This window comes from Parus major, chromosome 1A (assembly GCF_001522545.3).
Source record: "Parus major isolate Abel chromosome 1A, Parus_major1.1, whole genome shotgun sequence".
Lineage (NCBI taxonomy): Eukaryota > Metazoa > Chordata > Aves > Passeriformes > Paridae > Parus > Parus major.
In genome coordinates, this window is record NC_031773.1 from 30668414 (window position 1) to 30693629 (window position 25216).

The window sequence follows — 25216 nt, forward strand, 5'->3', positions numbered from 1 at the left end:
TACGAGGAAAAGCTGAAGGAGCTGGGCCTGCTCAGCCTTGAGAAGAGGCAACTGAGAGGCAACACGCATCAGTGCATATATTATACATTCCCGTACACTTATTTCTGAAAACCCTACAAACACATTTTATTGACAGGTCTTATTTACTGTATTCATGTTCCCATGCTATGTGTCTCAACTACAGTTATTAAAATTACTTGTTCACTTTAGGCACTTTGGGCACTGAAAATTCCAGATAGAGTACAATCTACTTACACCAGTGAAGAATCAATTTAGTTTAAAAGTCCAGCCTTGTTTTTCATTTCTCTTTTACTCTGATGCCTCTTGCATCTCGGGATAGATTCTCAGGTGAATTGCTAAAGAAACCATGGGTGATTGCTTGGAATATTTTGCAGTGCCACTTGTAGGCAACACACACACAGAAAATACTGCTAACTGCAGATCCTCCCAAGCTTCTTGGATTCAACATGATGTTTTCTCTCCTGAGAGGATCATTTTAAAATAGAGTCATTCTTGATAGGTGTTTATTTTGCAGATGCTGACCCAGCTCCTCTACCCCTCAATTAACCCAGTTAGTCCACTTGGGTAAAGGATGATGAGCAGAGTTCATATGGCAACGTGCACACAGCATCTCTGGTAGCCTTTAAAACCTGAACTAATGAATGGTTTGCCACAGTCACATTGCCAAGCATAATCTTCAGTATGGTGCCAAGGAAAAATCTCATCCATCAGTTTGTCTGCCAGCCATCATTTACAGCCATCTGTATGGGAAGACATTTTCCCATTTGGAAAAAAAACTAGGATAACTACAATATAGGCACTCCCTGGAGAAGAGCTCACTAATGAATCTGCGAGGTCTAGACTCAGATATTCCCATAGCAAAATCTATGCACTGAAATGGACTTCTGAGTTACCTCCACTATGAGAGGAAAAGACTTACTGGAATAAAGTAGCAAGCTGGCATAGTCCCAGCTGTTCTCACAGACAAAAGCACTTCATGTAGGATCTCTTGGACCTGGAGAGCCCACAGACATCTCCCAGCCTTACTGAGGCTAATTGTATTCAATCTGTCCTCTGGCAGGAGTGAGCCAGTCTTAGTCAAATAAGCTTACCTCCCCTCTCTCAGAAAAGTCAGTGCCTTTTTATGACAATGGCTACAAATTATTACTTCATACCATTCTTTTAGCCAAAGGAACAGAAACTCAAAACACAACTGATTTTCAGGTAGCTTGAAGGATAATTTCTTCTTCTCCCTATGATCCCACTCAGCCTAGAGTGTTGCCCTCCCTATGCCCAACTTTTTAATTTTGAAATCAGGTAAGCTCTAGGTTCACAAAACCACAAAGCATTCAGAGACAAGGTCGCAAGTAGCAATCATGTTGGGTGTTTCCAGCTCTTTTTATGTCCATTCACTGGAAGAGGGGTAGAAGAAGCTTCTGCACATTATGCCAGTCCTCACCTCAAGCTGGGCTCCCTGACTGCAGCCCGCCTGCCAGGTCTTACCCCAACTCCCACCACAGGTGTCCAGAGAGAAGCTGCTCCACCACAGCCATCCCATTTGCCAGGCACTGGAGTGGATGAGAGCATGATGACAGCAGGAAAAGCTGTGTGTTTCCTTATGGGACAGAAATGGAGCCACTTTGCTTTTTGCAGATGAGATGCTTCCCACATTTCTCTAGCAGCTGCGAGCTGACACAATCCGTGAGAAAGTTTGTGTAGAACCAGTAGAAAAACACTCAGGGTGAGGTGCAGTTTATAAATACTACAAGTCAAAAGCCCCAGTATCTCTGAGGTTGTTATCAAACATGTTAAGCAAACGATATATTAAAGTGTGCAGACATTTTGCAAATTACCAGGCTGATGCTTGAGATTACTAATTATATGATTTCACAGAGAAAAAAGACTAATCCAGCTTTCAGGCACTCAAAAGAACATTTGGCACAAAGACTTTTTATTCTCTCATACTCTCTCTTTGGGCATTCTGCCAAATATCTCGACTCAGCAAGAAGCAGTAGCACATGTCTCAGCACAGACTTCAGCCTTTGGCAGAATACAAAAATCCCCACATTTTCTCTTCAGTCTCAGAGTGTCAGAAGCCTGCAGTTTACACAATTATGGGCAATATATTTCCTGTTCCCCTAGATGACTCTCATTATTGATTTTCTTTTCTTTCTAGCTGATCCAAATGGTCATATTGTATAGATGACAAATTAACATGTTCTCAGGGATATATTTAAAAAAGAATGGTGCTTCTACTTCCCTGTATTTGCATGACCCTCTGGCACAATAGCTTCACCCTAAGTAGTGCCTTAAGAAAAATATTCTGTGTGGAAGTCTCTATGGAACAGGATTAGTGCAACAAGGTGGAGAGGTATGTTCAGCAGTGCTTTTAAACAGCCTGCTTGCAGACTTCTCATCCTTATTAAAAATTATCTCGAGCACTTCAGGTGCCTCTATGGAGACAGCAGCCAAGCCCCAGGGAAGGGGAACCATGATTTCCCCAAAGAAAGGTGCAGCTGTGTCCCTGAGTTATAGCTCCATTGCAACACACTAACTGCTTATGTGTGATCTTTCTTCTGCAATTAAGATATTCATTCATTAAGGTCCTAAACTACTTTCACAGAATCTTAGAATGGCCTGGGTTGGAAGGGACCTTAAAGATCATTTAGCTCCTACTTCTCTGCTGTGGACAGCGACACTTTCCATTAGAGCAGGCTGCTCAGAGCTCCATGTAAACTGGCCATAAACACTTCCAGAGATGGGGCATCCACAGCTTCTCTGGGAAACCTATTCCAGTGCCTCATTGTCCTCAAAGTAAAGAATTTTCCTAATATCTAAATCTATTCTTTCAGTTTGAAGCTATCCCCCCTTGACACTACATCCTCTTGTAAAAAGACCCCCGCCTCTTTTCTTGTAGGTAAAAGACCTCAGTAATAAGATGGCCAATTCATATTAAAGCATGTCAACAAGAATTTCATTATCAAAGTACTCATGTTTTATTTCACTTTTCTTTTTAAAAAATTATTCTTATTACCCCTTATTCAGCCTATGCTAAGATTTTTCAAGCTTTGAAAAGCAACAGTCCCCCAAATTTATGTTGAAAATCTAATAAATTCCACCAAATAAAGAAGAGTAAAGAGAAAACCATGACTTCCAAACTAAGTAGCCCAGTTGCTTTTTTTTTTCCCTGAAGGTGAAGATGAACATCACTTTTTTAATATCTATACTAAAGAAATATTAATCTGAAGAACCTTGCTATAACAGAAGCACGCTGGGATTTTAGTGATGACCCAATAGAAACCAGTCAGTGAAGTCAAGGTAAAGTTGCTGAAAATTCTGCCAATGTGAAAATTCCCATTGTGAAAATCTTCCCAAAAATAATAGTCAGGATATTGAGTCACTCACTATCCCTCTTCTATGCAGTAAGGTATTTATGTACAGCAATGTACTCACTATTTTTAAATGAAAACGAACCATAACGTACTGAAAATATCTTTTAATACTCATATGTACATATACATTCATCACATAAATATGTGATGACATTTAACATAATATCTAGAAAAAGCTTTTAGTATTTGAAATTTCACATTTTAAAAGCTCTGCAAGATTTTTGCTTGCTTGCTTGCCTGATCATTGGTTCATTTTATTTTGCACATAGTTTTAGATGGTGTGTTAAATGTTTTTGTTGTGGGGTTTGGTTTGGTTTTGGTTTTCCTCATCTTATTTATTTTCATTACTGGATAGAATGTACTAATTTAAAGTTTCTTTAATTCTCTAATGTATTTTTATATTTCTAATGTATTTTTATAATATATCACATTCCATTTTTCAGCTCTGTAATGCATTTTTACTTAATCAGTCAGTTAAAGAAAATTATCAAACACACTTTGAAATATTCCTCCCACAAACCACAGGCACATGTACACACATTCACCTTCCTGACAGCTGTATAACTGCTTTTTTGTTTCATTTTTCCTTTTTTACACCCCTGCCTCCTAGGACTTCCCCTCCATCCTTCAGACTCCTCCATATCTGTTTAGAGACACACCATAGGATGTCCCAGTGCACAGTTCACCATTTGAAAGAAAGATCTTAATTTTAAGTTTCAGCTTGCTTCTTTAGAGCCCCAGGCAAGCTCTTTGAAGTGCAGAGTCAGGAGGGAAACTTAACTCAGGCCTTTAGAAAAAAACTGCTAACAAGGCACATGCCTTCTACTGTGAAATGCCTTCTTTTGCAGTGATCTCCCCTGCCACAACCTTCCCTCTACATTTTTGATTCCATATAAATAGAAAGTCTCTGAGCCAGAGGTATGATGAATCAATAAGGATCTAGACAGAGTCTATGAATTGAAACTGGATGGCCTGGGAAGAGGCTGGCTATTCTTCACGACAGAAGAAAAGAAAGTACATTCCAACAGTCCAAGTAAAAGAGGAGAAACTGCCAGGAGAGCCATTCAGAGTAGTGCAATGATGAATATTTTTGCCCAAGGATTCCCAGTAGATAATACTTTCAGATAGGTCTTCTGGCTGAAAAGTACCTTTTAAGATGCTCCTAGCAGACTCCCTGGCATTTGTTTCTGAAGGAACTATGATTAATAGAGGTTGTTGATAGGAAACATATACTCATAGCTACCCAAAGTCAGAAGCTGCAAAAATAGCACAGAACCCAGAACTCCAGAAGTGTGCTTTTGTATCATGTAACTTCTGAACTATCACGTAACAAAAGCAGCTGAAGCAATTCACACCTTCAAAAAAAACCTATTCAAAACAACAATTTGGACAAAAAATCATAATTGCTCAGGGACATTTTCAGACAATGAAGATTTGGCCTCATGTTAGGCATCTTAATCCTGTATCTATATGGAAGTTCATCCACTGCATACACGTATGTAAGAGGCCACACCAGGCCAGCTCAGGATCTTCTTTCCTGCCTATCCACAAAATAAGCCAGGCACCTTGTGGAGCTAGACCACTGCTGGGACACAAGTACAGAGCACAGCTTACTGGGCAGCTCTTGGACAGGAGTTTTCTGGGACTGTACACCTGGAGCAAAATAAAAGAAAATTATTAGTAAACTAATTTTCTATTACCCCAGAGAGATCAAGCCTCCTGCATTGAATATGAGACTCACAGACCAGCCAAGCAAGTCTGCCTCCTGTCATGGAGCAGAGGGAAGCCTATGGTCCTGTGCTGTTCCTGCTGAAAGGGCTGGTGAAGGGGCCACTGGTCAAAGCAAGCTTCCAAACAGGTCCAGCTCCCACAGCTGCTCCTCTGCCATGTTACCCAGCACCCAGACCCAGCATTCTCCCACAAAAGCCAGAGAAATGCTTCTGCAGGAGCCTTTATTCTTCAGGTGCCTCAGGAATGAGGCACTGTCCAAGATGTTATGTCAGTGCCAGAGACTGGTCATGCCAAAAGGAGTGTCCAAAGAGGCATTCACAGCGTTCACATCTTTCTCACCATTGTGAAAGTGCAAAGGGGGAAAAAGAGAGTGGTTGGCTCTCTGGGAGATATGAAAACTAAAAGAAAAAAAAAGAAAAATATAATGCTTTCATTTTAATGCAACTCTTACCACTAGGAACTTGCAAGGAAGACAAATAGGCAAATTACCTACTGCACATAAAATTATAGCATTCACTACTGGCTGCATACATTTTTATGACTGCATACTCTTTGATCTTTTTGCTACTTTAATGTAGGCTTTTCCTCACAGAGGTCAACATTAGAACCTCAACACCTCGGACCTCACATTGCACTGAAGCGTGGTTTCTACTTAAATAACTGAGAGATTGGGTAGCAGTTGTTATCTGTGGGCTGTTTTGACTCTTTCAAAGTCCCAAGTGCAAAGCTGAATGCCACATACAATACATCGCAGTGCAGTGTATTTGTCTGCCAGTGTCTAAAAATGTGTCAAAAATGACAGCAGACTATTTATAAATATACATAGGGCTGTGCCTCTTTCCAAGGTTAGATGAAATTGTAATGGGAAAATAACTGACTACCCACAATTCCTTACAAATATCTACACTGCCTCACAAAAAAAAATATTTTTACTGCTTTAGTTCTAAAATGCACACCAGAAAAAACACAGTTATTTAACCTGTCCAGGTCCACAGCACTGATATGCTGTGAAGGGAGCCAAGTGTAATCTTCTTTAGCCTGTGGAAGACTGTCACAAAACCCAAAAAAAAATTGTCTTCCCCTTCAATTCACCACCTTAAAAGCTCAACAGCAAGGGGATACACCAGAGGATTTGACAAAACGCCATTCATGAAACAGCTTGTCTGATCACATACACAAATCTAGCAGGAGTTTTATCTTTACCAGGCTCACAAGTCAGGGAAATCTTCAGAACAATCTTAGCACATATCCTTCAGGTAGCAGATCGTTGTAAAACAAAATAATAAGATGAGGAAATCAGAAACTGAAGGTACAACTGAAGATGAGCAGAATGACGCAATACTGAAACAGGCCTAACAGAGACCAGTGCTCTGTAATAACGATGTCTGCTCTAAGAATCATAATATATATGATTATATATATTACCCTGCGTAATAGGGTTCCTCCTAATTCCTCACTTTTTACTGTTTGTATCCGATCCCATCTTCTTCCCTAACATTAGGCACAGGACCTGAGTACACTTCATTCCTGCAGTCCCCCAGGAGTCATTTCCAGGACTGCTGATCAACTAAACTATACTATGAGCAGGAGTGGCCTAAGGAGGACGAAAGGTTAATAACTAAACCAAGCTAAAATAGATCCACTGATTTATTGTCCTCTGTAAAGTTGGATTTTAAGATCCATGGAGTTTGCTAGGATGCAGAAGAATCACGTGCACGTCCAAATAGAATACTTGAGCAAGAGGAAGAAACACAATCCTCTTGTTTTTATTTCAGGAGCTTTTAAAACTTTACTAGTTATGGTAGTAGCATATCAAGACTGATTTTCAAAGTTCTCTTCAAACAGCAAACTTTCTCCTTCAAAGAAAAAAAAAAAAAAATGGAGAGAGAGAGAAACTTAGAGGACTCAGACATCCTGGATTTAAAACACATCACTGATTTATTTCTTCATTGTATTAATAAAGGGACACAAAAATAGTCTGGAGCTTTTAAATCGTACTCTACAGCTGAAAAGTAGGATTTCTGCATTTTTCTCCAGGTTGTCTGAAAGAAAGAAATCTCTTTTTTCCATCAGTCTTCTCTTTAATTATTCTTAATTGCTACGCATAAACCTAGGAGAGTTTTCCATAAAATAAAGTAAAAAATAAATGCCAAAATACCATAAAAAACTTCATTAAAAACTATTGAAATTCTTACCCCCTAATGATTATTGTTATGAAAAATTGAGTGATATTTTATAGTTTAACACCCCTCTCTTACAATGACTTTACTAGGATAAGCCATAATTTGGCATTTTCCTACACTTTTAGTGTGGGTCATAATGCTGCTTAAGTGTAGACTGCTGCATTCCTAGCACCCAGCAGAAAAGCAAATTAGTTTATAATCACTCCTACAGATCTGCTCTAAAGATAGATTTTTAAGAGAGCTTTTCTGGCAGCCAAAAATAGTCTGATTAGTGGGACCTTTTACATTTATTTTTTTTTTCCCCATACACCATTATTTAGTGTGACAGTTTTAAATGGGAACTCTTCACGGGATTTATTGCATATCTAGGTTAAAAATGTTCATTAGGCTAATTTGTATTTGAAAACAGAAACAAGAACTAGAGTTCAGAAATATATTTCCTTCAGCAAAATCATTATTTTTAAAAATACTTTCAGTAATTACTGTCAATAGTGTCCTATTGTCTAAACAGACCAGCATTGTTTATGTCAGAAAGATGAAAAAATAATGAGGCTAAAATGTTGCCTGTGATGAAATAAACCACATGTACTGTAACAATGAGTATGATTTCCATATGCCATACAGAGTATTTTAATTTAGCTTTACTCTCACTTTCAGAAAAAAAACACCAAAAGCTTAAGTTCTAAAGGCCTTTAACACAAACCAAAATTGTTTATATCCTATCAGTGGAGGTCTTAGTCCAAACTAATTGAAATATATTTGCACCTTGCTATATCTAAAAATATTTTCTGCTGACTGATTCTGAACATTTTTTGATACTTCTACAACTAAGAAACAGCTGTTCTAGAGCATGAAATTTTTATAGGCAAATATGCAGTGCTCCTTTTAGTTTATTTTTTTGAGATTTTTTTGAAAGATAATTTTAAATTACATCAGTTTAAAAATTCTTTCTTTTTCTCTAACACTTGGAGAAAAGTACCAAACAACTTAATTTATTGCACACTTGTGAAGTAGAATCTTCACCAGTGTGAATAAGAAAAGAAACTCTCTCTCTGCTGGCTATGCACTTTTCTTCAGTCATGCTCCTCTTTACAAGGTGTTTTTTAGAGTAAACCCAGGAAAACCTAATTACAATGATGTTGTGACAGAAGAAGGGTGGAAAATGTGTTCTGTCTTTAAATCTCTGCAGAAAACACATCTTGCAATTTGCAGGGCAAAAGCTGAAAAGTCATTGAAGTCATGAAATAAGACCACTGAGCCCTGTGTAATGGGGTTCCTCCTAATTCCTCACTTTTTACTGTTTGTATCCGATCCCATCTTCTTCCCTAACATTAGGCACAGGACCTGAGTACACTTCATTCCTGCAGTCCCCCAGGAGTCATTTCCAGGACTGCTGATCATCTAAACTATACTATGAGCAGGAGTGGCCTAAGGAGGACGAAAGGTTAATTCTTTTCTTAGATGTTTCCAGGGCACAACCTCTGCAGGATGCCCTTTGTCTTCTGCAAGACACCTTTCTGGCATACAATGTTTTGTTACAATGAAGGAGAAAATATGGACCATTTACTTTTCATAATTGAGATTTTCTGGATTTTCACAGGTTTTTACAACATAAACATAGATGTAGGATGCAGTACTTTAAATCTCCTAAGACAATTTTTAACCAAAACTAGTAGGAAAAAAAGAGATTTACACAGCTTTCATATGCACACTGTGCAGCAGTGTAACAAGATGGCACAAAATTACTCTTCCTCCTTCCTTATTTAAACTTTTATTTTCTCTCAGATATAGTCATTTTTGCTCTTAATATCTCTGGCAGATGTTCTGGGGTGAATGAGGCAATTAAGAACCCAAAATTCCCATTTCTTCCAGATGCTTCTTTTTTCAATGTTCACTCACTGGATATATATTTACTTTCCACTCTGTGGTGTGTAGTAGTTAGCACACCTTCTGGGTTTCATTTCACAAAATTTCCACAGTTAATCTGACACATGCCAATGCATCTTAGATGAAAGTTTAGCACCAGTAATACTTTTTTTTCTATCAGTAGCATATTTACATAATTGAACAAAGTTGGCCAAAGTTTTACAAAAGTACTTTACTTAAGAAATATCTTCATTTTGTTTTTCACAGGTACAATACTTTCTGCTGTCTGATTTTTAAAACTAAACTTTTGTTTTCCTCAGTCTTTCAGCTCACCAAAGGAATCTAATTATGGTTTTAGTCTTTTCTATGATCAGTTCTATTCACTGAGATTGAACTGCAAGCTGAAGTGGTTTGTCCTTTCTCCCCACTCATCAGAAAATACATAGCCTTGGGTTCAAAACCTAGATCGAGAACAATTCTGACCTTCTCAGTAATTCAGACAGCTCTCCTCTCATACACAGCTCTGGAGCACAGACTCAGCTGAAGCAATTCTAATAACTTGCGCCTAAAAGTACAATGGCACAATGCACCCAAGATTTGTGTCGGTCTTAACAGAATAGTTTTATTGTGTATATCCTTTCTGCAGCTCTGCATTCATCCAAAATAACCCAGAGATTCAGGTTTATACTTCAGTCATTCAAGGGCACTTGATATTGAAGCCAGAAGTATTTTGCAAAAAGAATTCTAAGTCTACTGCATTTACTTGAGAACAATTTGAGTACAAGAGTAATACAAATCTATGGGGAAAAAAGAACAAGACAGACTTGGCAGCTCCTGCCTCAGCCTCCTCATCATTACAGACAGAATTCTTGCTCAGCCTGGTAAAAAAGACCTGCACAAGGCAAACTGCTCTTTTATGATTTTCCTGCTTTCTGTCATCTGAACCCTCAAGCCAGCCTCCATTCGTCAGGAAGTATGCCGCGGCTTTGCTCCCATCTAAGTCGAGAAGTGAGGTTTTCTTGGACACAGTTAAATGGTACTTTCACACTCCCAAAGGGAAGGTCAGAATTTCTCTACTATTTCTCTCAAATTTAAGGATTCTTCCAGACTTTCTCTGCATGCACACAAATATCTTAAGGGCTGGTGCCAAAAGGATGGGGCCAGACTCTTCAGTGGTGCCCAGTGGCAGGAGAAGAGGCAACAAACAGAAACTAAATCAGGAAATTCAGTCTGAATATTATGAAAAACTGCTTTCCTAGGAGAGAGTGTGAGAGACTGAAATGCTACAGTTAATGGCTTAAACATTGTTACGAAGGATATTTTGCCCCATATGGCAAAACTACAAAGAACCCTTGAGCACTGAAGCCCACTCCTCCCTGAATACGTCTCCTGACTGGAGCTTTGGACTGTGAGTTAAGCTGTCTAAGGAAACTTGAGATAAGATAAAGGTGACACCATATTCAATTATCTCAGGTCTAGGGAGAAGTAAACAAGAGTGAGGGAGAAGAATGTATCCACAAGAAAACCAAACCCAGCAGCTGTCCTGAAAATCATCTCTGCCTGGGTTCAGGAAGGCCGCAGCCCACAGGCCTCTGCTTAGGCCAGGTTTGCACACTCCCGGTCAGTCAGGGGGAGAAGGAGAGCTTTGGGTGTGTGGAGTAACCTCTGGTCAGAGGCAGTGAACATCCATCCTCCCTCACACAAACTGGCTCATCTGTAAAACCTCCGACCCTGGAAAGGCCACATCCATGGGACATTCATGTGAGAGACAGCTGAGGGAGTGTCATCATCCATCAGAGACTCCCAAAGCTCCCCCCAGGCTCATTCCTGAGGCCTCACACATGACCCAAGTGGCACAACAGATCCAGAATCTGTTGCAAGAGACAGTGCCAAACTTGTCTCCCCCTGGGGAGGCACCTGGGGCTCCCACCTTGCCTGAACACATTTAAATACATTGAACTCTGTTTCATCGCCACCTCGCCACCAAGACCAGAAGAGGAACAATGGGACACCATCAGGTACCATGGAGCGGTGACAATTTCTACTTAACCTAGCCCTCTGTCACTATTTTTCTCTCTCACTCCACCCCCCCCACCTTTTCCTATTTCTTTCTATCTGTCTGTCTCTACCTCATGTTTATTTTTAAATAAAATCCATACTATCGTCTTCAACGTATGGTCTCATTTGCACGTTAATTCAGGCAGAATCATTTCTCTAAAAATTTTAATGAAATCAGATTATAACAGGGTAAGACCATTGGAAGAGAATTGCGGACCTTCCTTCTCTGGAAATACTCAAGACCTTGCCTGGACACGATCCTGTAACCTGCTCCAGGTGAACCAGAGGTCCCTTCCCACACCAACGATTCTCTGATTCTATGTATTTTAGCTCAACAAGGAGAAATGGAACAAATATAAAATCCAGGTTTAACAGCTAAACCTTTTTTAACACAACAGAATGACATTTTCAGAATGATATACAGATATAAATCTGTCACAAACCAGATTTTACTGGCTTCTGAACTCCAAAATGAGACTCTATTTGAAAATTAGAAATAAGACCTTCAGAATTTTATTCAGACATTATAACCCTGATACAGGAGAAGAGCTTTTAGAAAGATAAAAGAACAATATTCAAACTGAGTCCTCCTGCTAAGAGACTGTCCAAAAGTTTCAGAAGCAGTCCAATAGGTTGTAAATTATTTGATATAGGAATTCAGGGAAGTATTCACACTTACACTTAAAGCTGGAGTTCTCACTTTTTTGAAAGGAATGAGCTCTGAAGGGTGTTTCAGAGCATCTAGAAGAGATGTCTAAAACTAGATGTTGTGGAAAATTCCATGAGTTTTCAGTTAGATTTGAAAATCACCATTATTTTGTGAAACTCCCATAAATAAATTATAAGCACTTAAAAAACACTAAAACAGTCCACATAAGCTATTTCAGCAGTGATGACCTTGCATTTTCCTCTTTCATCCAAGTCTCTTGTACCTCTTATACACATATGCATGTATATATATGTTGCCTTTTAAAATTATTACAAATTTTTCAAATTTACATTGAGTGTTTTATGGCTGGACTCACAACCTCAAGGGCCATTTCCCACTAAATAATTCTATCATTCTATAATTCTAACTCTCTGTTGCAGAGGAAGACTGCCCCAGTGAGCCTTAAAACAGCAAATTCCCTCAGCCCCCAGTGAACAGAACTCAATTTTTTGTTCAGAAAGAAGCCTTATAAACTGCAAACCAAAACAAAAAAAATATTTTTCTACGAATACTTCCCAGAACAGCTGACTGCTTCTGAATGTTTCCTTGGCACCTGTATGACTAAAGAACAGCTGTTCTAAAATACAACATTGTACAAGCAATTACTAACGCTGTTGTAGAGTAAATTCAGTGAAGAGTGTCAAGAGAGAAGGGCACAGACTTCTTACATTATCAGCAGAAAATTAATACAGATGAAAATGCTTTTACTCATTGTAGGAACAAGTAACAGAAGAATAAGCATACTATCAGTGTTCTCTTCAGTCCTAAGATCCTACAATATTTTCTTAACATGGAAGTACAGAAAAGCTTAATCTTCTGAAACTGAAATTGGCTAAAGAAACAGTTGATTGGTAGGACAGTTATCTAAAGGAAGACAGCATTATTATAAATAAAATATTAAAAAGTTTGAAATTTGAAACTGCTAAATCAACTATATAACTTTTACAGGAATATAATGTTTTTTGCAATCATCTTCTTTCCTCCACAATATAAAAATCTGAATGTATTTAAGAACATTACCCTGAATACTTATTTGTGGAAAGTTAATAAAAATTTGGCATAGAATTACAAGATCAGGCCAAAAAAAAAAATCTGTCCTTTTCCTTCTCTCATAAAATCCTCAAGCCATACTACTTGCCAAACATAAATAGAAATATTTTTTAAGTAATCAGTATAAGGGAAAATGCATGATATAACTTTGCAACACTGGAATTTGTCCCTCCATGGCTGCTTCAAGGACAGACAAAACTCACAGCCAAGGTGATGGTGGGAATGGGGTAAAAATGAAGACAACCATTTGCTGCGATGGAGCAGGCAGCACAGGGAAAAAATGGGCCCAAATCTGCTATTGCAATGATTCCTGCACCTATGTCCTAATGAATCATCAGAACTACTGGCACCTTGGCAATGAGATTCTTTTTTTCCTTTAGACCCTGGCAGAAGACCAAGGAATGTTATCTCCTGAATTTCAACAGATATGGTATTAACATTTTAGATTGCAGTGACAGATACTGATACAAAAGGGTTTGACTGGCTGTTCTATTTAATCTTCAAGCAAATGGCAATTTTTGGATTAGGTTCTGATCCTGATGACTGAAACTTTCAAATCAGTCTCAAGCTAGATAAGAACATCTAATATCTTTCTTCCCTATGCCTGGTTAAATAGCTATCATCTTCCTTTGTTTCTATATTTAAACATTAATTACACTTAGAATTAAGTTAGTAAAAGCTGCACACAAAGCACTCTCATTTAAAAGAATTTATCTCTGGGCCAAACTTCCACAAGAGATAAGATGGACTGTGTTTGAGACAGCGCATATGACAAAAGAGTTTTTGAATGAAGCAGGACTGACAGAAAAATAATACATGAATGGATGTGTCCATCTAATATTCTGACAGACCCTACTCACACTTTCCAGCTTCACCTGGCAACTCCTAGGGCATCCACACAGGTTCCTCTGTGTGCCTGCAACTTCCCTCATTAAAATATTAGGCCTTTTTTTTATTAATTCCAGTAAAGAACCTGGAAACATGCAGAACAACTCTTCTGTCCTTTGACAGGTCCGCACAACCAGAAGGTGAATTTATGCACAGGGTCAGATCCCTCAACAAATGTTACGATACAGGAACTTGAAAAAAGTGCAAACTGAGGAAAAAAGAGTATGAATCTGCTTACCCTATATTAGAGCCCCCATAGTGGAACTGGGAGACCTGAATTTTGTGCCCTCTTTAGCTCACAGTTCAAACCACATATCTTATGTCCCCAGAGAACAACATTACCTCCAATTGGGCTCACTCACAGGAAAACAAGGAGCACGTAGCTATCTAGTTGTTACTTATGTGGAAGAAGAGATGTCTTGTATCTGATTTCTGTCCTCTTCACTGTGGTTACTTTCTGTTTTTAAAATTGAATACAAACACTTTCTATCTCTGCATTATGAATGCTGTCTTCTACACAGTGTAAAATCCTCAACAGAAAGGACAAATATAAATCCATACTAAACCACTATAGCCTCATGATGAAGGTATTTCTACAGAATGAATACTTCAGAGATCTCCTATGTAACCATTAGGTCTATTCTCTATTCTTATCTAGACAGGGTCTCAAAACATTAGGAATACAGTTTCTTCTCATAGTCATACCCAATCCCAAACTCTGGGCACGGGTGGCACAGGCTACGGCACAACACTGGTGCCAGCAGTGTTCCAGCCTCAGCAAGGCAGCACAGGGAGGCAGACCCATCCAAGGGTGACCTAACCACCAGCTTTAGAGGCTCAGTGGCTCCTTCATTCAGCTGGATTTCTGAATAGCTCCTCCTCCTCTGCAAGGAAAAACCAAAATTCATTATCTCCTTGTGAATACAAAGATGTTCCCTCAGACTTCTAATTTACTGCAAATTCACAGACAAGTAGGAGCAGCAATTCTGCATCACATATGATAGCTCAGTTTATCTCTATGATCGGCATAGAGATAAACTATTTAATAGTTTATCACATTAATAAATTCAACTTCTGACTTTTTTTAAATGAAAATAAATTATCATGACTTTTCATGATAAGTCAAAAAATACTCATCTACTTATCTAACTAGAGTATTTTCTGGTTCCATAACAAATTCCTTCTGGCATGCACGCATTCATCATTAGTCATATTTTTAAATTCCTTTTTATTATTTCCAGGATCTAAAATTAATGTTGAACTTTTTGGTTTCTATTTTGAGAAATATTAAATTATGCTTTGATTCTAAAGCACTCTTCATTTAATTAGAATAATTTATTGTATTATCAGTGAAAAAAATCTTGGTGAACAAACACCACAGATTTATGTATTTTAGGGTAAAAATTTTGTTTCACAGTAGCCTCTTCTCTAGGAAGGAGTGCTTATAAGTATAAGCATATATCAGTAAGTATAAGCACATTATATCAGTACATTTTTTTCTTAAAAGTCAGTATTCTCAATAGTTGTCTGTTCAACACTTGACTCCTTAAGCATGGGCTGTGATACAATGGTCATCAAATCAATTCATGCTCCCTATGACAGAAATAGCAAAAAGGCAGTGATGCTGAACTGATGCCTGCCTGCCATATCTGCCAGCAAACACTATATGTTTGTACAGGTTTGTTTGTTTTCCAAGGGCTAGCAATGTGTAGGAGGATCAGGATTAGTCTTTATCAGTTTTTCAACTCATACACTTGACAACATGCTTTTGGAGATTGATATGCCTCTCTCCTCATGTGTAGCTACTGCAGCATAAATGTTCCTGGTACTGTGAGCTGATTCTCAGGTGTATGTGCTCGGGTAAGGCACCCTTCACCATGGTATAGGGGTTTTTTTACAGAAGACAGGATAAATGGAATATAAGTATGTGCACAGCCAGGAATCATGATGAAGAAATCGTAATCCTAAATGCAGGGGGGAAAAAGAGAGCAAGATTTGTGTTGTTTTAAACATTCTTTAACATTCTTAGCTCTTGGACTTATTGTCCAGAATGATGAAATTTCAACCATCAATCAAGATAATGGGAGCAGAAGTGTCTTCAAACCTGACTTCTCAGGAGAAAGAAGAGTGGATTTGGCACCCACACACATCACACTGAAAAAATGTAATCTGAAATCCCAGCTTGTAACCCTGCTCAATTGGTCCTCAGAGCCTGGTTTCCCATGCCCTGCCTTGGCCTCTATTTTTCTTGCTGCTGACTTGGGAGTTTTCATTTGTGCCATATCCCTGAAATAAGCGCAACAAGCCTAGCGATAGCCTGTCAGAGTCATCTGTTTATATTCTCCTGAAGTCTGCCTGGAGAGCAGAATGCTCATTAAACAATTTTCCACACGCTGATGGTCTATTTCTTCTTGGACTTTTTCTTTTCTTTAACAATAGCTTTCTGAAAAAGAGATGGCTTTGAAAGTCAGTGCACTAGTGAATAATATGAATTAGTCAATAGGAAAGTAAAGATTTTTTTAAAATGCAGATTATTGATTTTTGGAATTGTAGGGGCTCCTTCAAAGTCATTAGGGTTTGTCATGTCAATATGTTAGTAAAGACTTCTATAAATGAAGATTAATGATGCTAGGGATAATTAGTGCTGAAAAATCTCACATGTTTCTCAGTATTTGGAAACTCCATGCAAAAGTGAACAGCGTCAAGCTCTCCTCCAATGTACCATTTTTGCCATGAGAGCAGAGGGAATATCTTCTCCGACACAATGGGAATTTGAACTCCCAGTGTATTTGGAAATCAATGGTAATTGAGCTGCATAACTCTGATTTTTGTTTTTTTTTAAAAATCCCCAATATACAATGAGAGTAGTTGATTTACTAAATCCACAAGCCAAAACCTTTCTGAATATTTTTTCTTTCCAAAAGAAATTGAACAGGTAAAGTAGTTGCTTTTACAAATTAAACACTCAAGTCATGCTTCTCATTATTATTTTTCCCTGCAAGACTTCTTCATATATTTTGTTAAAGGCATAAAAAGATACAAATTAAAGAAAAAGAAGCTTTTTGTTAGCTTGCAGGTATTTAAAGACGTCCCTACAGCTAATAATATTTTTAAGGGGGGCTGATGCACTTTTTTTTATCTAAAAAAATTAACGTAAGGATTATTTAAGTTAATTTTTTTAGATAAAAAAAAAAAAAATTTAACTTAAATATTCCTTACGTTATCTCTGCTCTAACGCTGAGGCTCAAACAACAAGCACTGTCCAGATAACTAATGGTATAGGTCTGCTGAGGTTTCCCTTGCACAGAAAAGCTTCAGCTGGTGGTGGATGTTTCTGTTCTCAGTTATGAAGCACTATATCCCAAAATTGTCCTTATGGTTATAATTTGTTTCTATGAAATACATGGTGATAGGTTTTACTCATCGGTTTTCCAAAAAGTACAGCAAGCATATTTTGATAAAGTTTGAATTCCACAGAAGCAAGCACAGCTTGACCAGCCCTTGTGTATGGAATCAAAATGGTCTGGATATCAGCTTTTTGGATGTTTAAAGAGAAATAATCAAAGCAAAAGAATTCTGAATGCAGGCTAGGATACCTTGGCTCTTTTCCAATGGATAACTAAACTGGGAAGCCACAGCAGAAATCCATATTCTGATCTGGAGGGGAAACAAAGCTGAGCAAAGGGTATCAGCACAGTTTTTGTCTGGCATGATGCCCACCTGGTGGCCTGCAGGTCCACATCAGATTCTGTTTTGTCTGAGGAAAATTGCAACTTGTATAAGACTTTGCAGAAAGTGTCTTTGCATCCTGAAGTCCTTAATCAGTGGAGCATTTGGAAGAAAGGTATCTTCACACAACATAAAAATATCTAGCAGCTTGATAAACAAAAATACTTGGTCATAAAATCCTATCATCAGAATGAGCATTATAAAATGTACATGGAACCAGAGAAATTAACTAACTGGGTTTTTTGGAATCCTTCCTCTGGGTTTAACTCCTTAGCTTGTGGTAATGCTCATGTCCCACCCTTGCTTTATCCATGTTGTTAGAGTATATTCTGATCTTGTATAAGCAGATAAACAGCCAACAGACTCTAGATGATGATAAGTGGAGTTCAAAATCCTGTTATACTGCAGATCAGATTTCAAGTTATATTAGCCTATAAGAAGGCATCAGTTTGTGAATCTGGAGAGCTTGTTCCTTGTGTTAGGTTTAACAGGAACACACATGCTGAAGACCTTTTAACAATATTAAATAATCCATTACAACTTGTGTTGGTATATATACATAAGTATTAAAGGCTGGCATGACCAAGAGGAAACAAATCTCACATTGTCACGAAAAGTTCCTGGTCCGGGGTTAGGAGCGAAGCATAGAAATCAGACAATACTGCAAAGCAGCAGTCTTTATTTGATGATGATACAATTTCATTCAATACACATTATCCATGAAGTTAGTACTGGTAGATGATTGCACACAGAAGCATAATATAAGTTACTAAAAACTGATTCTTTCTAGGGTTCATTCCCGGAATTAATTTGCATCATATGTATCTGCTGATATAACTATTTTTATGAGACAAAAATTATCCACTTTTTTTTTTATGACATTTTTAACATTTTTTTCAACTATACCATTATTACAAAATCACTTAAACTTTCAATAGATTAGTAAAAGTCTATCCATTGAAAACTCTTACTCTTTGATGCTGATTAGTGAACCGCATGGGGAGAAAAGGTTGCATAGACCCGACCCTTCTGAATTTGTTGATGGAGGCCACAGATAAAACAGCATGACAGAACAGAATAGAATTTCTTACCTTTATGGTGATTTGCCCCAGATGCTAATTTCCCCCACAGCGTTACAACAAATATTATTATTAGCAGTTTTCCCTTTGTTGCTTTCTGTAAGTATCTCTTATTCATCCTGAAAACAAAAATACACAAATATTAAATATTTATCATAAGATTTCTTAAAAATACATCTTCTTCTTCATTTAAGGAGAATTGATTAAGTTTTTATAAGTGTCCAGCTCACAATTCTAAATTCTTAAATTCTGCTTAGCTCTAAATGAGGTACATGGAGCAGCAACATAACCTCCCTCCCTAGTCTGACAGCATTCCTCCACCCTAGTCAGTACCCGGAGAATTCAACATTATCATCATTTCTCTCAGGGCACAAACACTGTTCATAACAAAGCTGGCAAGAAGGAATCTATGCATCTCTGAGCAGGTTTTGATAAACTGAGCAGTTCCACTACCGCGTCTGCAGCCAGTCATGGTAGTGCAGTTGTTTCTGATCATACAGTGATGTTTTTAACTTTTGGGATTGCAACTCTTTCTGGATTGTGCCCATGATTCCTAAGGCAATAACACATTTGAATAGACCTTCAGCTCGTGTTCCAATCCTCCTGCAGGGAAATCCTGTTAGGAAGACCTGAGTGGTTTGGAAACATGAAGTAGAGAAGGGCAGATTCACTACCCTCTCTCCTGTCTACCTTTGGGTAATGAAAAGATTTGATTTACTGCACCAAGGGAAATTGCACAGAGCTCCCCTCATCTCTCTCAGTGATGTTTTCACTGTGACAGCAAGCCACCAGAGTGGTTCAAGCACAAGATAACACATGACTTATTTCTCAGTAACCTCCACCAAAGACAAAACACCCCTCCACCCGCCAAAAAGACAAGTTCAGACATGTAGTCTCTAGTGCTTAAGGATCACAGTTGTGCAGAGAGCGGCAAGAGGTACAATAAAGAGTCCTTCTCTCACTTCTTCCCTGTGGAGGAACCCTAAGGACCTGGCTATGAAACAGCTCTACACAATGGTCATGTTTCTGCTGATAGGTCAATGGAACAACGATAACTATTTCAAACAATTTTTACTAGAAAAGGTGAAAATTTGATTACTTGAACAAAATTGTTGCTCTATTGTAATGCCTGGAACTAGATTGTCTTTCTGTGCAGAAAAAATTGCATTGCTTCGTTATGGTTGTACATTTGTCTCCTATTATGTTCATAAGAAAACCAAAGGACTCCAAGTGCATCTCTTTTTCTCCGCTTGTGTACACTGCTATCTTGAGCAACCACAACTGAGATGAAGACTGCTCTAATACAGATTTAACCAGCAATATGTTCAAAGTCCCAAATCATTTTCCACTTCTTCAAAACAATTCCTCTCCTTTCAGCAAATTTCTTTCAAATATAACACCACATGCTGATAAGGCAACACACACCCCACAACTCCACTTACAACTTCCAGACTTGAAACCAGACCACTTCCCCCAGAACTGCCAGTCTAGCTCTCCAGGAGACTGATGAGCAGGCTGTGTGTAAGAAAACATGACTGAAACTAACAACCCACTGAAGAGTGCACCAAACCATTTTAAACATGAATTCAGAGCAAACAAAGCTCAGCATTGTTTTACAGAAGTCACACATTTATTGTGTGTTTCCCAGAGGTTTAGACATCATGTTTATCAAGCAAAAGGAGAGAGGAGTAAGCAAGTGCTGTAACCAGGATGGTGCATGTGCCCCTGAAAGCCTGTCTGATTAATAATCACAGCAGAGATCACAGTGTGCTGTGAACCACTCTAAGGTCTGCCTTCTTGTACTGATTCCAGTGCCTTTGGAGTGTAAACTGCATATTCATCATCAGCTCTGGTTTATGAACCACTCAAAGCTAAAGGGAAATACATTATTTGTCACTGTAAATAAGAACAAAAAATTGAGACTGGAATGCACATTCAGCATATGCTCTTCCACAGCTATCTCTGTGAAAAGAATGTGAATTAACTCTTTCACTCTAGATTCTCATATACACCTGTTATGCTGCTGGTGCCAAGTCATCTCTCATTAAAATCAAATCTTTCTTCCTCACCTACATAACACTGCTCAAAACCCAGTGGGACTTGCGCCATTAAAGCAAGGTTGAATCTAATACAGTTTCTTCCTGTATTCTGCTGATGCCAGATTCCCTCCCTGTGCTGCGAGACTGGCAGCAAATGCACATCAGAAAATGTAAATGCATCAGGAAAAACAGCAGTGGCAGGGGAAAGAAAGAAAACCAACCTCTCTGCCTGAGAACAGCAGCCCTCAGGATGCATGGCAGAACAAAGATACAAACCCCTACCTACAGCTGAGCACACCAAAAAGGCGTAAGCTAGCACTGAGTGAGACTGTTTCCTGCAAAGTCAGGGAAGGGTTTCAGTTTTGACACAGAAAACTTGGCCTCATTGCCATTGCCACGTTTCCCAAACATGAGAAAAACTATGCACCATTTTCTGCACCACAAGCCTATCACATTATTCTGCACTAGTTATTTGTGGTATTTGCCTTCAGAAGGACAAAAAATCTGAACTGTGTCTAATAGTAGTCCCATAATAGACATAATTAACAGAAAAATCAGTATAAGTAGCAGTTCTAGTTTGGGACTAATAGTTCAGAGGCCACCAGAAGAACTACAGAAAAAAAAAACTGATCAAAGCATTCATAACATACAGCTGCTCAAATAGAAAAAAAGCTGGAAGATGATGTTAAGCTTCAATGTAATTATGCCATATAACCGTAGACCCAGACCTGTGATTGTGTGCATTGTCCCTCACAGTGGTCAGTCCAAGGAGAGACAAGAGGCTGCATAAGCACAAGCAAGATGGGAAGCTGTCTGCTCCGAGTAGCTCTGCTACACACAATGACCACACTGTAGCAATACAGCCCTAGAAACAAAAAATGAAGGGTTTGTACTCCAAGAAGCTGAGAGGTTGGGATGCATTCACATCAACAAAGTCAAGAGCTAGAAAAGGAGAGGGCAAAGGGGCCATGAGATATGATCAGTATCTCATTGCATGCATTATCACCTGGGCTCTGAAATCCTGATACTGGTTATTTTGTTATGGATTTGCAAAACAGCCCATGATAGAGCACTGAGAAGACTTAGGACTAGATAGCATTTGCCCTCAGCTATGAAACAACTATTAGCCTCTTGCAACCCTGATCTATGCCAAGTAAATGCACCCAGGAAATAAAATTGAGTCCATTTCAGTACTGTTATTACACTAACATAGCTGGCTGTGTTAAGCAGGACAAATAAACTCTGAAGTGATGTCTGCTTTTACTAGAGGTGATGAAGAGCTCCACAGACAAACTATAGATATTAACCTGAATAGTTTTCTTTCTGAGGCATTTATTCTTTTATTTACTTTCTTTTCTGCACAACCTCTCCCTCACTGTGATCCATCCAGCCTTCAATAATGCCACATAAGCCAAACCTGATCAAAACAGAGAATAGCCACGCTATAGGAAGCACCTACATCTGAAAATCAATTTTACACATGAGCTTTATGTGTAACAAAAAATTTCCTTCAGTTTCTAACCCAACATATTGGAAATAAACCCAAGGAATTCTCTGCACTTTCACACAAAAGAGGACATGAAAGTCTGCCGTGTTTTGAGTTCATTTTTCAATGTGCTTTGAGGCAAGAAAAAAGAAAGATAGCTCCTTTTGTGGCTCAGGAACACATTCAAAATATAACAAAAAGATGTCACCCACATAATTCAAACAGGCAGTGGCGGAGTGTGAGATGGCTCTGTTGTGCCCAGCTCTTCACTGACACCATAACGCAAGGAATACATCCATAGGATTTGTTTCTTTTGCTCCCAAAAATTTCTTTTGACTGAAGCACACTCCATGAGACCAAACCAGTCTGGTATCATGAACTCAAGAATAGGCTGTTTTGGTGATTAGTGACAAAAAACTGCAGGATTTTTTTTTCTCAGGGAGAAGCCATATCTGATGCTGCAAAGGAGTTTCACAAACTGCCATGTCAGCAGAAATCCCTCTCCCTGCCCACTGTAGCTCAACAGCAAACTGTGAATACACCCCAGTTTTGCACAGGCTCTCCTTCTCACTGCTCCACCTCACTGTCAGCCTACTTTCAACAGCAGATGGGGTCCAACCATTCAGCTGTACTGAAAATGCCATGCACAGATGTGTATTTTCAATGTAGTATCCATAAGCCTTAGCGTTTCTACTTTCTTCCTTCTTTGTTTCTCGACTTGAGATCAGTCACCTTATATTGTATGACCAGTGCTAAACTGCCTTTCTTTCTGATTTTAGGTGAAGTACAAAATCATGTCATCTTCGCTGCTGAGGAGTAAATAATGTAAGGAAACAATAGCTTTTATTCCTCCTTTAAAAGCTTCTACACAAGAAATCTCATCTGTTTCCTAGGAGTAGCAGCATTTATATCTGTTGTTCCTTGTTTTTCTCTTCTTTACAAACAACCGATTCTCTGAAACTGTTCAAAATTCATTCATTCCTGCTTTACATATGTGGGAAGTTTCACTGTCAGTAAGGTCCATTTGCCTTTTGCAAATACACAGACCCCGTGAATGCAATGAGATACATAAGCCTATTTCTCTACTGAGTCATGACAAAATGCTTGAGACAAAAATCTGATAGAAAATTAATCCCACATCCTCTTAGTTTTCTTTTTATGACAAATATTTTATTTGCTACTTCAGAAAAAGCCGAAATGAGTAGTAGAAATCACTTGAGACCCCAAGTCTCCTGTACAGAAATAATGCAGTCATTTAAATTATCTTCTCTACTGTGTTGAATCGTACATTATTTATTAGTTGTGTTAGTTGCTACATCCCACACAATGCAGGTATTTGCAGTTTTATTCAGCCTTTTCAGTGTAGACTAATGCAGATATAAAAATGGCCCCCTGGTGAATAAGGTCGCTTTGTCAAAATAACACTGATGTGACCCCTGTGCATTTGCATATATATAAATTCCCTCTATGACATTCCTGTCATGTTTGCTCAGGGAACAAGTAATTTGCCACTCTCATTACTTCAGGTACAAGGTAGCTTGTGAAAATCAATCTTCTTCCTGCTTCATACATCACAGCCTGGATCAGACACAAAGTGCACTCTGACTCCAAAAGGAAGCTGGGGGACAAACATGGACACGTTCTCACAAGCCACTTTCTTTGATCTAGGTGAGCAATGAAAGAAAGAGAGTAGGCATTTAGCCTGGCAAAGCACGTTAGTCTCACACTGGAGATGTGAGAAATCCCTGCATACAAAACAAAATGGGTGGGTTTGTTAGGGTTTTTTTTAAAAAGTTGTTTAGCAGTGTGGGTATTTTAATAGCCAGAAAAAGTAGTCATAGAGAGCTTAGCCCCACTACTAAGAAATATTCAGTAATAGTTAAAGCACTCCAGAAAGACCCATACACTAATGTTGTCACTATTACTTTGTTAAGTGTAGCAGTGGAAGAAAACTGAAGATTTTGAGGCTTTGATGCCATAAAAAGGGGTTTTGAAAGGATGCTGTGCTAAAACTTAGGACTCTCAGGTAAATTAAATTTGCCAAAAGTCCTTTAACATACGATTGATATGTATGCCCATATTTGTCTTCTATTTAAATGAGTGTACCTTAAGCACATACTTAAATTTAAACACATACAGAAATGGATGTACACAACACGAGTTCTTGGAAAGAGATTAGCAAGTGAGCTTTTATAAGAAAAGACAGTTTCAAGAAAAGAAAATGTCTCAAATATCTGAAAAATAAAGAGTTATGGAATGTATGAAAGCATGCAATAAACAAACAAACAAAAAAATTCTTCTTTGCATACTTCAATTAGTTTCCCAGCAGAGGGAAATTGTAGACAGATGCACATACAGGTAATTACATTTGCCAACAGTCTCATAGCACTTGGATGTGAAATTTACATATATATTATTGTTTCCAAAATCTGATAAGTATGAATCCTCAAACTGCCAGAGGTATAAAATGCTTTAGCCACCTAGCTGCATTCCATCTCCCAGCAAGAAATACTGAGAGATGATGGAAAGAATTTATTTCTTCCAAAAGCGCATGTATGGTTGTGATGAACAGTCTTCCCTCTAAAATGCTATCAGTGTTAATGTCCCCTGTTTCCAGATTAACCCCAGATCTCTGTACACACAGTTGATAGTAATTTTCATCTTTGTTAATTTTCCGATACAACACCTAATTGAAAGCAATAAAGAAAGCAAAGAAATTGTCAACAAGAAATGCACAGCCCTCTTAGCCAGTTTCAACTAAAACAATACAGATGCATTTAGCTGACTAAATCCTTTCTTGGTCATTTCATGAGGACCAACAAAAGAATATTCTCCTGATGAACATTAATGCTGACATGTTACTCAGTATGAAGAAACAAAATGCTGTGAATTTTTGGGAGGTTTGGTTCTATACTTCTATGTATTTATGGAAACAGAAAACTAAAAGTAATAATCTAGCATTAAACCTACACATTCAATTCATTGAGTTTTTAAGTGCTAGAACTA

General features: G+C 38.3%; 1 protein-coding gene across 7 annotated transcripts in view; it reads right to left on the bottom strand.

Moving 5' to 3' along the window:
- The window catches only part of TAFA2 (TAFA chemokine like family member 2), a 204341-nt gene that overhangs the window by 56849 nt on the left and 122276 nt on the right, over positions 1-25216 (bottom strand). For 6 of the 7 annotated variants that reach the window (XM_033514502.1, XM_033514501.1, XM_033514500.1 and 3 more), the window contains exon 2: positions 18698-18804. In XM_033514502.1, the coding sequence (XP_033370393.1) occupies positions 18698-18803 (106 nt within the window). In that variant the 5' untranslated portion in view covers position 18804. Of the gene's footprint in view, positions 1-18697; positions 18805-21452; positions 21519-25216 lie in introns of those variants that run through there. The other variant, XM_033514503.1, reaches the window with a different exon arrangement.